The sequence below is a fragment of the Acinonyx jubatus genome, chromosome X (assembly GCF_027475565.1).
Source record: "Acinonyx jubatus isolate Ajub_Pintada_27869175 chromosome X, VMU_Ajub_asm_v1.0, whole genome shotgun sequence".
Lineage (NCBI taxonomy): Eukaryota > Metazoa > Chordata > Mammalia > Carnivora > Felidae > Acinonyx > Acinonyx jubatus.
Genome location: NC_069389.1, coordinates 33,277,243 through 33,291,507, shown reverse-complemented (window position 1 = coordinate 33,291,507; position 14,265 = coordinate 33,277,243). Strand labels below are relative to the sequence as shown.

Here is a 14,265-nt window from a genome sequence, read left to right as displayed (position 1 = left end):
GAGATTGCAGGGGGAGGGGCTGCAGGAATAAAGAGTGACTGTTAATGAGTAGGGGGTTTCTTTTTGGAGGGACGGAAATATTATGGAATTAGTGGTGATGGTTGCACAATTTTGTGAACGTACTAAAACCCACTGAATTGTACCCTCAGAAGGGTGGCTTTTATGACATGTGAATTATACCCCAATAAAAAAATAATGTACACTCCACCCTGATTTCCTGTGGCTGGTTTGTAGAGGAACACACAGTACAGATTCTGTGGGAGATTTAGCCTGATTCCTGAGAGATTCTGCGGTCAAAATAGCAACACTAGCTCAGGCTAACTCTACCGTGGATAATGTTAAGGACACCTTTTGTGAAAGAGTAAAAAAGCAGTCAGTAGGCTTGAGGAAAGCCGGCCAAGGTCAGTTGTTGCAGGAATAATTATTACCTCCAGTAAGTTGAACATGGTCTGAGGTCAGTGAGGTCATTGTATAAACAGGACTCAAACAGGAGGAAGAGGAGAACCTGCTTAAGGAAATGATCAACCATAACAAAAGGATATGTTGGCATAGAGGGGAGTGGAGAGGGATATGGGTTCAGGTGAAAAAAAAAGATTAGGAGCAGATTGGCAAGGTTTGTGTTATAAAGGCAGTTCCCGCACAATTATTCTCAACGCTGGTTACTCATTTGCATCACCTGGAGAGCTTATTTTTAAAAAAGCAAAGCAAAACACTGACTGCCTGTGCCCAATCCCAGGTGGCCTGAATCATTTGCTGTGGGGTGAGGTCTCAGGTGGTCCTGATAGGAATCAAGAGTTGAGGGATACTGTCCTTATTGCAATGGCCTTTAGCCAACTTCAGAAAGCTTTCTCCTACATGTTTACAGTCCCCAGGCAGCAGCAGGAAAAGGATAGTGAACACTTCAAGCCCCGTGGCCACCCTTAGCCTCAAAAGGTCTTGCCCATGCCTAATTACTCTGTAACGGAGTCAGAAATCTCAGTTTTCAACCTAACAGGGACACTGCTGAGCATCATAGATAATTTCATGAGTTAACGCGTGATATTCCCAGACGGCGTCCATCAGGTCAACGATTTCCGTTTTGAGCGTTCTAGGGATACCTTTTAGGTCCAGATTCTTGAAAATGTGGGCTGTTCCAGCAAAAACAAATTAAAAGTAAATATTCAATAATGATATTCAATAATGTAATTCTTGGGTAAATTAACCTAGCTGATAGCTAAATCCTTGCTACTCAAATTATGGTCTAGGTGATACAATAGGGGGACAAACTATCCCAGTTTTCCCAGGACTGAGGGGTTTCCTTGCACTCGGGGTTTTCATTGTTAAAGCCAGGAAAGTCTTTGTCAAACCAGAAAAAGTTGGTCACCCTGCCCTTGAACTAGTGGCACTGGCATCTGCTGGGAGAGCTTGTTGAAAATGCCGAACCTTAGGCCCCACACGAAGCCCATGTTGACAAGATCCCTAGGAGATTCAGATGCACAGTAATTTCTGTCAGTTTGTCATGGATTGAACCGTGTCCCCCAAAAGGTATGTTGAAGTTCTACCTTAACTACCTCAGAATGGGACCCTACTTGGAACTAGGGTTGTTGCAGGTGCAATTATTTAAGATGAGGTCATACTGGAGGAGGGTCAGCCTTTATTCCAGTATGACTGGTGTCCTTAAAAGAAGAAGAGACACGAGGAGGGGTCCGTGTGAAGACACAGAGACACACGTGGGAAGGGCATACGACCAGTTGGCATGATACAGCTGCAAGCCAGGGAACGCCAAGGAGTAGAAGAGGCAAGAAACAGTTTTACCCAGCCTCAGAGGGACCATGGCCCTGCTGACACTCTGATTTGAGACTTCTGGCCCCCAAAACTGTGAGACAATAAATTTGTGTCGTGTAAGCTGCCCATTTTGTGGTACTTTGTTAGCGCAATCACAGGAAACTAGTAACATCTTAAGACTCACTGATCTCCAGTTGCTCAAAACAACCACGACCACCCTATCACCCAGCAATTTCACTGCCAGGTATGGACCCAAAAGAAGTGAAAACAGGTGTTCAAACAGAAGCTTATACATGACTGTTCACGGCAGCACTAGTCACAACAGCTGAAAGGTGGAAACAGCCGAAACGTCTACCAGCTGACGAACAGATCAACAAAATGTGGTCGATCCATACCAGGGAATATTATTCAGCCATTAAAGAGAATGAGAACGACACACACTATAATGTAGATAAACCTTGAAAAGCTACTGAGTGAAAGAAGCGGCACACACAGCCCGCTTGCTGTGTTACTACATTTGTATGCACGATCCAGAACATGCCAGTGCATAGAGATAGAAAGCAGATTAGTGGTTGCCTGGGCTGGGGGCAGGGGCCATGGGAAATGACTGCTTAGCAGTTCCAGGGTTTCCTCTTGAGGTGATGAAAAAGTTCTGGAGCTAGACACCCCATCGTGAATGTACTCAATGCCACTGAATTGTACACTTTGAAATGGTTAAAATAGAGAACTTTATGTTATGTATATTTTATCACACAAATAACCACAGCAAGCCTGAAGGCTCTGAGGCCTGAAGGAATGCTGCATTTGGAGAGCTGACAGAGTCAGCAAGGCTCAATAGCAGGGGCAAAGACGGCATACGGGAGGCTGGAGAAAGGTCAGCCCATCCAGGCCCCAGTAGATAATAATAAGAATTTTAATATTTTGCCTGAAGTAAGGGGAGCTTTTGAGTTTCATTTGCCTTAACTTCAGCAGTACTTCAAGGAGAACCGGACTGCCCACCAAGGCTCCTCCCTGGTCCCTGCTACCGTCACCCCCTTATTCTTTTGTTCACACAGCAACCAGAGTGAGCTTATTCAAACACAAGCCATATCATGTCACTCTTTTGCTTAAAACCCTCCAGTGGCTTCCCATCATTGTACAAAGAATCAAATTTCAGCCCTTTGCCCTTAGTAAGCACACGTGAGCTGGCTGCGACATCCTCTCCTGTTAATTTCTCCCTCCACCCCTGTGCTTCAGCCTCTCTGGCCTTCTCTGTGTTCTTCAATCACACTTGGTTCCACCTGAAAGCCTTCATGCTGGTTGGTCCCATCATTAGAATGCTTTGCCCCCGAACTCTGAATGCTTGCTCCCTTCCTTCCTGCCATTCAGAACTAAGCATAGTCGTCACCTCGTCAGAAAAGCCATTTCAGATGAAAATAGCCACCCAGTCCTATATGTTCTAATCCCCCATGTGGCACTTACCTACCACGTTCTTATTCGCATTTTTGTTCTGTTGTCTGCCTCCCCCACTAAGCTCCACATGGCAGGTATTTTTTGTCTGTTGTATTCGCTGTTGCATCCCCACCACCTAGATGAAGTAGCAACTCAGAACGTGCTGACCAAATAGATGGCACACAGTAGTCACTCAGTAGATGATTGTTGACTGATCGAAGAAGGGTGGGATGTTTGAGATGGACCTTGAAGTGTGACTAAAATAATGGCGGTGATTGAGGAAAGGAGAAGGCGATCCTTACAGGCTATGGCGCAGCAGGAATAAAACAAAGCAGAACACGTAGAAGAGTGGTGAGGTGCGCCAGAGGACATAGAGTGGGAAAGGATGCAGAAATGTAGGGCTGCAGGGGAGGAGAGCCTTGCCCAGGCAAGTTACACTCTTGTGTAGGCAGTAGAGAGCATCGGAGGGGCTCTCAGTAGGAGTGACGTGACCTGACCAGCATTCAGGAAAGGAACTGGAGTTAGGAAGCAACTGCAGTCACCTGCCTGGGACTTGATGTGGGCTAGACCTCGGCAAATGGCAGTGAGGCTGGAGGAGGTGCCAGAGCAGTGTGTCTCCACTCCGGCAGCAGGAAAATCTGCCGGAGAGCTCACAGACTCACAGATGCCTGGGCACCGGCCCCCAGACATTCTGATTGACCCGGTCTGTGGTGGGGCCACGGCGATCAGTATTTTTTAAAAGCTCCATAGATGCTTTAGCTGGGATTGAAACCCCTGGCGTGGATAAAAGAACCTGCTTAAGAATACACAGCCTCGGGGCGCCTGGGTGGCTCAGTCGGTGAAGCGGCCGACTTCGGCTCAGGTCATGATCTCACGGTCCGTGAGTTTGAGCCCCACGTTGGGCTCTGTGCTGACAGCTCAGAGCCTGGAGCCTGCTTCAGATTCTGTGTCTCCCTCTCTCTGACCCTCCCCTGTTCATGCTCTGTCTCTCCCTATCTCAAAAATAAATAAAAACGTTAAAAAAAATTTAAAAAAAGAATACACAGCCTCTAGGACCCAGTGGATTGGGGTAATGAAGGAAAAGGAGGAACAGAATACGACTTTTAGTTTCAGTAAACTTGGAGGGAAGCTTTTAAAATGTGTAATCCCCAAATATGGTACATCCAGGCAAGGGACTGGCTTACAGTTTTTACAAAGTATGTGTATGAAGAACTTGTGTAGTCACAAAGGGAAATTTTTTGTTCTAATAAGAAAAAGTCATCAAAAAATATATATGCAATATGACCTCAACTATGTAAGAACATATAGAAAAGAAATTAGAAGAAAATGTGTACAAATTGGTGTACCTGGCTGGCTCAGTTGGTAGAACGTGTAACTCTTAACCTTGGGGTTGTGAGTTCACCCCACCTTGGGCATAGAGATAACATTTAAAAATGTGTATAAAATTTTCACACCAGTAGATCTGGCCGGTGAGGTTATAAACGATTTTATTTCCTCTTTTTTGTATTTATTCTCTTTCTCAGAATTTTGAAATAATCATATATAATAGGAGGCCCTCCCAAAAGTTTAAAACACTAAGGTTGTAGGACTTAATAGGCAGAAAACCTTGAACTGTTTGAAAACTTGCTTAGATGAAATTTGAATGTATGTGCATTCATCTGAATTTCTTTTGTAAGATGTTTATTTTGAGAGAGAGAGAGCGAGCAAGCATGCATGGCGTGTGCACCAACAGGGGAGAGGCAAAGTGAAAGAGAGAGAGAATCCTAACCCGGTCCACAGTCAGCATGGACCCCAACATGGGGCTTGATCTCTTGGTTGTGAAATTGGGACCTGAACTGAAATCAAGAGTCGGATGCTTACCTGACTGAGCCACCCAGGCACCCCCATTCATCTAAATTTCTATATTTATTAATATATCTCTGTGTTTCCAGGGTCCTTACCTGAACACCAAGATGACTTTCTCCCTGGGTATCAGAAATTTCTGCATGACTGAAACGGCACCTGTGAAAGGTATGTTTGCAAAAGCCACTCAGGAAAGCATGCACCCAAAGAGAGGAGAGATATGAAGTATGCCGATTTGGTTTAAGAAACCTTCATAAGCATCAGAGGGTTAGGTTTGTTCTGAGGACAGCTCGATAGGACGTGGAGGAGGATGTAGAATGAATCATGCTTTTTCCTTGAATGGATTTACCCCCAAGCCTGGGGAAGAAGCACATGTTAAAAAAAAAAAAAAAGCTAAATGAGAAAAAAAAAAGTTCATGAAGATACTGGGAGCATGAAGTTTTGCAGCTGATGTAGCCTGCTGCATGAAAACTTAGCAGGGACAAAGGGTACTGTTCTCATTTTGACAGACTAGCAGTTGAATATCTCAGAACATGGGGTGGAAACATAAGACATTCAGACAACCTCCTCAAATAGCACAAGCCAAAATGAAGGAAAAGGCCAATGCCATTTAGTAACAGGACTACATTGGTGAGACTAGAGTGGCAGCACAAGGTGGTAGCTGGGAAGACCAGATTTATAAATTCAAGTGCCACCTCCCTTCACACTGGGGACTTCCTGAACGTGTTGGGAGGAAATTGAGAGAGGTTGAAGTTCTTCGGTTTTGTTTTGTTTTCTTTTATGATTTTACCCTACAAAAATAAATAGATGTATAAAATACCACTAGAAGATTAGGAATTGCAAAATGCATTACTGGAATAGTAAAAAAGAATACAACTCTTCATCAATAGTGTTTTGACATTCAGTCATTCATTCTACAAAATTTTTGAGCGCCTACCATTTGCCAGACACTTTTCTAAGCACTGGGGATATAGCTGTGACCAAGCCAAACCAGGTCCTTGTCCTCAGGGAGTATACTCTACTGGGGAAGGTGAACCATAAAATAAATTTTAGCATATCTATACTATAGAATTTTATGAGCTAGGTTTCTAATATTAAATATATTTAATCAAAATATAATACATAATATATACATATATATTGTATATCCATGTATATATATAATACATCAAAATATAATACATAATATATAATTTTTAGTTATAAAAACAACTTGTAGGAGAGAATTATACACTCCTAAGTATAAAAATAAAATGTAGTAGAATGTTCACACAAAAAAATCAGGATGAGAATACATGACAATCTTTGAGCAGTGAGTTGTATTACAATGGAATTTCACCACTGAAAATGCTCACTTGGTTTTTTTACAAGCAGTATTACATTTATAGTAAAAAAATAAATTATTAAAACCAAACACTGTATAGCACCTAAACCCTAGAAATGCTTTTTGAAAAATTGTTGTTGGGATCTCCTTTTTATCCTGTGGCTATTGGACATAGGGAAAGGCAGATAAAACTTTTGTGTATTTGGGGATACAATACAAAAATGTATAATTATGACTTAAGAATAATCCCTTCATATCTCAACCAAATAGGAATACATACTATTTCTTTCATTCATCTATAGATGGACATTTGTGTTGCTTCCATATTTGGGCTGTTGTAAATAATGCTGCAATAAACATAGGGGTGCATATATCTTTTTGAATTACTGTTTTCTTTTTCTTCAGGTGAATATTCAGTAGTGGAACTACTGAATTATATGGTAATTCTATTTTTAATTTTTGGGGGGAAGTTCCATACCGTTTTCCACCATGGCTGCACCAACTTGCATTCCCACCAGCAGTGCTCAAGGGTTCCTTTTTCTCCACATCGTCACTCAAACCTGTTATATCTTGTCTTTTTGATACCAGCCATTTTGACTGGTATGAGGTGATAGTTCATTGTGGTTTTGATTTGCATTTCCCTGGTGATTAGTGACATTGAGTATTTTTTCATGTGTCTGTTGGCCATCTGGATGTCTTGGTAAAAATGTCTATTCAGGTACTCTGCCCATTTTGTAACTGGATTGTTTTTTTGGTGTCGAGTTGTAGAAGCTCTTTGTGTATTTTGGATATTAATTCCTTATCAGATATATCATTTGCAGATATCTTCTCCCATTCAGTAAGTTGCCTTTTCATTTTGTTGATGGCTTCCTTCACTGTGCGAAAGTTTTTTTTATTTTGGTGTAGTCCCAATAGACCTTTTTTGCTTTTATTTCCCTTGCCTGAGGAGACATATCTAGAAAAATGTTTCTAAGGACAATGTTAAAGACATTACTGTCTATGTTTTCTTTTATGAGTTTTATTATTTCAGATCTCACATTTAAGTCTTTAATGTATTTTGAGTTTATTTTTGTGTATGGTGTAAGAAAGTGGTCCAGTTTCATTCTTCAGCATGTAGCTGTCCAGTCTTCCCAACACTATTGATTGAAGAGAATGTCTTTTTCCCATTGTATATTTTTGCCTCCTTTGTCATAGATTAGTTGAACATATAGATGTGGATTTACTTCTGGGTTTTGTATTCTGCTCTGTTGATCTGTGTCTATTTTTGGGCCAGTACCATATTGTTTTATTATAGCCTTATAGTATATCTTGAAATTTGGGATTGTGATACCTCTAGCTTTGTTTTCCTTCCTCAAGATTGTTTTGGCTATTTTTTTTTTGTGGTTCTGTACAAATTTTGAGGTTATTCTATTTCTGTGAAAAAAATGCTATTAGTATTTTAATAGGGATTTCTTTGAATCTATAGATTACTTTGGATAGTACAGACATTTTAATAATATTTTTCCAATCCCTGAACATGATTTATCTTTCCATTTGTTTGCATCAACTTCACTTTCTTTCACCAGTGTTTTATAGTTTTTAGAGCACAAGTCTTTCACCTCCTTGGTTAAGTTTATTCCTGGGTATTTTATTCTTTTTGGTGAAATTGTAAAGGGAATTGTTTTATTAATTCCTCTTTCTGCTACTTCATTATTAGTGTATAGAAATGCAACAGATTTATGTATATTAATTTTGTATACTAAAACTTTACTGAATTTATTCTACTAGTTTTTTACTGGGGTCTTTAGGGTTTTCTATGTCATCTGCTAATAGTGGCAATTTTACTTCCTCCTCACCAATTTGGATGGCTTTTATTTCTTTTTCTTGTCTAATTGCTGTGACTAGGAATTCGAGTACTATGTTAAATAGCAGTGGTGAGAGCGGACATCCTTGTTTTGTTCCTGATTTTAGAGGAAAAGCCCTCGGTTTTTTCATCATTGTGTGTGATGCTAGCTGTGGATTTTCATGTATGGCCTCTAGTAAGTTGAGGTATGTACCTGGTAAACCCACTTGTTTATCATGAATGGATGTTGGATTTTGACAAATGCATTCTCTGCATCTGTTGAGATGATCACATGATTTTTATCCTTCCTTCAGTTAATGTGGTATTCACATTGATTGATTTGCAGATGAACTATCCATGCATCCCCTGGAATAAATCCCACTTGATTGTGGTGATTCTTTTAATGTATTGTTGAATACGGTGTACTAATATTTTGTGGAGAAGTTTTATATCTATGTTCATCAGAGATATTGGCCTATAGTTTTCTCTTTTTTGTATTGTCTTTGGTTTTGGCATCAGGGTAATGATGGCCTTGTAGAATATATTTGGAAGCTTCCTTCCTCTTCTATTTTTTGGAGTAATTTGAGGAGAATAGGTAGTGCCTCTTTTTTAAATGTTTGGTAGAATTCACCTGTGAATCCATCTGGTCCCAGAATTCTGTTTGTTGGGAGGTTTTTGATTACTGATTCAATTTCATTGCTAGAAATTGATCAGTTCAGATTTTCTACTTCTTGCTGATTAAATTTTAGAAGATTGTGTGTTTCTAGGAATATATCCATTCCTTCTAGATTGTCCAATTTGTTGGCATACACTTTTTCATAGTAGTTTCTTATAATCCTTTGAATTTTTGTGCTACCAGTTGTTAGTTCTCCTCTTTCATTTCTGATTTTATTTATTTTTGTCCTTTCTTTTTCTTGACAAATCTGATTAAAGTTTTGTTTATCTCTTCAGAGAATCAGCTTTTGGTTTCATTGATCTTTTTTATTTTTACTTTTTTAGTCTCTATTTCATTTATTTCCACTCTGATCTTTATTACTGTCTTCCTTCTACTAACTTTGGTCTTTGTTCTTTTTCTAGTTCCTTTCAGTGTAAGGTTACATTGTTTGAGATTTTTCTTGTTTCTTGAGGTAAGCTTATATTGCTATTATTTCTCTCCTAGAACTACTTTTGCTGTATACCGAAGATTTTGGACTGTTGTGTTTTCATTTTCATTTGTCTCCATGTATTTTTTTAATTTTCTCTTTGATTTCTTCATTGACCCATTGGTTGTCTAGTAACATGTTGTTTAGCCTCCACATGTTTTTGTTTTTTCCAGTTTTTTCTTATAATTGATTTCTAGTTTCATATTGTTGTGGTTGTAAAAAATGTGTGATGTGATTTCAGTCCTCTTAAATTTATTGAGACTTGTTTTGTGGCCTAACATGTGATCTGTCCTGGAGAATGTTTTATGTGCACTTTTCATTGCATTAGTAAGGTTATGGACTGCTGAGTTTCTACTCAGTGATGGCCGCATCTCCTAAAGAAGCAGCAATAGTACCTCTCACAGGTCAGCATTAAGTGTGAGCTTGTGGGCTTCAGCCCAAGAGTGGAAGCAGCTTTCTGGTCTCTAGGTAGGACACACTGTGATCAGTTGTTTGCAGATCTGGCCAGAATTCTTTCTCTCCCTGTTTCCATACCCTATTGCCATGTGATTTTGAAACTCCTCCCATAAAAAGTGGAATCTGTTTCTCTACTCTTTGAATCTGGGCTGGCCTTGTTTCTTACTTTGAACAATAGAATGCAGAGAAAATGGCATTATGATAGTCCCCAGCCTAGGCCTCATGGGAACTCACAGGCTTCTGCTTACTCTCTGGAGCCTCCTGACTGCTAATAGAATAAGCCCATGCTAGCCTGCCAGCGAATGAGAAACTATGTGTGTCAGAGTCTAGCCAGCCTTCTTGTCCCAGCTGAGGTCTCAAATATCTAAGGGAGCCCAGCCAAGGTCAGCAAAGCCAATGCACACTCAACCATGGATGTATGAGGGACCTTAACTGAGAACAGAAAACTGAGTAGCTGAGCCCAGCCTAAATTGTCAACCACAGAATATTTTCTTAAATAACTCTGGTTTTATATCTGTAAGTTTGCAGTGGTTTGTTACATAGCAATAGCTATGTAATAGATACACGCCTTTTTCCTTATTTTTTAAAGCATTTTTATACCTTTGTAGCGAGTCAGTAGCATTAAGTTGTTTCTGCTGTAGATGTATAGAGTGATTTGTGTTTGCTTGACTGGATTCTATTACAAATGCTTTAGTGTCCATTGAATTCACAAATGTTACAGTGTCCATAGAATGGAATTCTGTGCAGCCATCAAATTAATGAGGCAAATTCCCATAGCATGTTTCTCAGTGAAAACAATGAAATTATAAAAACTACATATAGTATGATGCCAATTTGGAGGCACACACACAGTGATAATTATCATTTTATAATCCCGATATCTTTTCATTTTATGATTTTTTTCTTTTATTTTTTACATTTTCTGCATTTGCTGAATTCTCTGTGAAAGCATGCTTTTTTTTATAATTAGAAAAAATTTCATGGGGTGCCTGGGTGGCTCAGTCGGTTAAGCATCTGACTTCATCTCAGGTCATGATCTCACGGCTTGTGGGTTTGAGCTCCACGTCAGGCTCTGCGCTGGCATTGTGGAGCCAGGAGCCTGCTTCACATTCTGTGTCTCCCATTCTCTCTGTCCCTCCCCCACTTGCGCTTGTGCACGTGCTCTCGCTCTCTCTCTCTCTCTCTCTCAAAAAATAAGTAAAAATAAATAAACATTTTAAAAAGTTTATAATTAGAAAAAATTACAAATTGTTAATTTTTCAGGACATCTAGATTGATATTCAACCTGGTGGAGTCATGATACCTTCTGTAACTCCCTCTTTAGCAATATATTCAAAGTGACTTTTTTTTTTCCTCAAAAAAATGGTTGACAAGAAATCAGGGTCTTACCTCTCCTAAAAGCATTCCAAGCCAGGTTGCAGTCACTCTTGTTGCCGTGTAGTCCACAATCATGCAGTAGCATGTGAAGTCGTATATAAACCATTTTTTTTGTTTCTGTCCTCTCCCTAAATACTCTAAGTCACCTTACCACTCAGCGGCTGCCGGAACATCCTCTTGACATGTATCCCCTGCATGTGTCCAGCTCTAGATAATTCAGCAGATACATGAATCTTTGGTTACTGATAATCTTAATTGAAAGGATATCATGCTTTTATGCTGACTTCAATACCTATAAATACTGCATTCCTGTGACATAAAAGTGTAATTAATGGAGACTTGGCTTAGAAGAATTCAGCCAAAAAGTTGATAGTTGGAGGGATGCAGCTTCTGTGCCATTTTTTTTTTGTTTTTGTTTTTGTTTTTTTACCATTTTTAGTCATTTATATCATAATGTTTATTGGACCCTATTTATTTCTGCAATCCAAAGATTAATTAGCATTCATTGACTCCAGTAGGAATATTTTCTACATAATTGTGATTCATCTGTTTTAGCTTAGATTCATTTATTAAAGAATTATATTTGATTGCACTTTAATGAACCAATACATAAAAAATGAGTGCATTGAAATTCCTTCTATCTAGTTATAGTGATATGTACTTTAGACATTCAGGCATGCAGATGTTACATAACGCAGGCCAGAGCCCCATCTTACTTCAGTGTACAAGTGGCTATATTTAAGGTGAAGACTGGGCCAGCATGGCTAAAGCAGAGCAGAACATCGAGCTGATTATCGGTAAGTTAACCTCTGAATTCAGTTGACATACAGAACCCTGGCTCTAAACATTTTTTGTTAGAAGTATCCCCATCAGTAGACTGCTGGCTTGTAGTAATTGGCTTATATCATCATCAAAATTAGAGACATATAGGGATCAGCTGGATTAGGATTTGAACCCAAGCAATCTGGCATAGGAGCCTGCACTCTTGATGGTAGATTTTGGAGTCAGGCTGCCTGGGTTTCCTTTTGGCCTCTGCCATTTACCAGTCTTCACATCTGTAAAATGGGGATATTAATAGTACCTACCTTACTGTCTTTCCATGAGGCAGTGTATGTGAAGAACGGTTCTGGCAGGGCGCCTGGGTGGCACAGTTAAGCATCTGACTCTTGGTTTTGGCTCAGGTCATGATCTCACGGTTCATGGGATTGAGTCCTGCATTGGGCTCTGCTCTGACAGTGTGGAGCCTGCCTCTCCTTTCCTCCCCCCTCTTAATAAGTAAATAAACTTAAAAAAAGAAACAGTTCTGACATAATGGGGGCTCAATAAATGTTAGTCTTCATTTAAGAATGCCATGCTGTGGGGCACCTGGGTGGCTCAGTCAGTTAAGCGTCTGACTTCAGCTCAGCTCATGATCTCGCGGTTCGTGAGTTTGGGTCCCATACTGGGCTCTGTGCTGACAGCTCAGAGCCTGAAGCCTGCTTCAGATTCTGTCTGTCTGTCTGTCTGTCTGTCTGTCTCTCTCTCTCTCTCTCCCTCCCCCACCACCGCTCACACTCTGTCTCTGTCTCTCTCTCAAAAATAAATAAACATTAAAAAGAAATTAAAAGAACGCCATGCTGCCTCCGAGGTATGAAAGTTTAGATCCAAAAGAGACCTCAAAGATGATTAAGTTCACTGTTTTTCAACTGCGGTTCACAACCTGTTAGTGGATTTTGAAATCAGTTTAAGGGCTCACTTCTGTCATTTAATAAAGCAAGTGGGAATATGATAAGATAGAAATTATCAAAATGCATCGCACGTAGTAAGGTTAAGTATTGTTTCATGAAACATTTGTTTTAAAATAATAGCAGACGTGATTGATGTCCTGCCCACATCCCCTCAGGTCTCTTTTGTTGGTTCTGCCCATCCCTCCATGTCTTTGTGCTTCTCTTCTAAACAATCTTCCCTATAGTTCTTGGGAAACTACCCTTCAGATACTGGAGGCACATTAGCCTAATGTATTGTTATTACTTATCTGTTGCTACCTAACAAAGTGTTCAAAACCAGGTGACATGAAATGACAAGCATTTATTACCTTACATCATTTTCCGAGGGTCAGGAAACCAGGAGCGACTTAGCTGGATGCTTCTGGCTTGGGGCGTGTCCCAGGAGCACAGTGGAGCCCTTTAGCTGGGGCTGCAGTCAGCCTGCTCGATGCTTGAGTGGGGCTGGAGGCTCTGCCTTCAAACTCAAGCCTCAGTTCTTGGCTGCCTGTTGCCTGGAGGCCTTAGTTCCTTGTTATGAGAGTCTGTATCATGCGTCTTTTCATAGGACTGCTCATAAAAGGAGACCTTGCTTCCTCCAGAAGCAGTGATCCAAGAAAGAGAGAATCCAGGATGGAAGCCACAGTGTTTTATATCTTAATCTCAGAAGTGACATGCCATCGCTTCTGCTGTATTTTATTGGCTACACAGACTGGCCATGGAACAGGATTAGGAGGGAACTACACGAAGGTGTGAATATCATAAGACAGGGATCATTGGGGGCCACCTTTAGGATCTGGCTACAACAGGTACCATGGGCTGAAATACCTGGAAGTTACATCTTTCTGGTGGCCTGTAACCAGTGACTGACTAGGAATGAAATGTGAAAGCCCAGCTCCCTTGCCTCAAGGTGAGTCAAACTCTGTGCTATATTTTATGCTCCAGAGCTCCCCATGGGGTCAGGCTGAGGCTGAGACTTCAGCTGAAATCTTACCGTGGGTTGATTTCTATTCCTTTCCTGCTCTGCCTCTTCTACCCCCACACCAGTTACCAGTTTCTCATGGGAGCACATCCTCAATAAATTACTTGCACTCGAATCCTTATGTCAAGGTCTGCTTCTGGGAAATCCCACCTAGGGTGAGGTGGTATGTGTGCACGCGCACACACGTGCACATGCTGGGTCAATATAAAACATGTCTTACTGTAAGTCATGGTCAAAAACGTTGAATTGAGAAACAGCCCCGACTCTGATCTATATCAGTCCTTTTATTTTACAATTGAGTGAACTGCTGCCCAGACAGGTGAAGTGATTAACTCAAGATTACCCGACCCTGAGTGGTTAGATGAGCCCTTGATTTTATTTTG

At 40.5% G+C, this 14,265-nt stretch overlaps 1 protein-coding gene across 1 annotated transcript in view; it reads left to right on the top strand.

The window, feature by feature from the left end:
- The window catches only part of LOC106976471 (ferritin light chain-like), a 66,912-nt gene that overhangs the window by 1,070 nt on the left and 51,577 nt on the right, over positions 1–14,265 (top strand). The window contains exon 2 of the mRNA XM_053202236.1: positions 5,127–5,205. Within this exon, the coding sequence (XP_053058211.1) occupies positions 5,127–5,205 (79 nt within the window). The remainder of the gene's footprint in view (positions 1–5,126; positions 5,206–14,265) is intronic.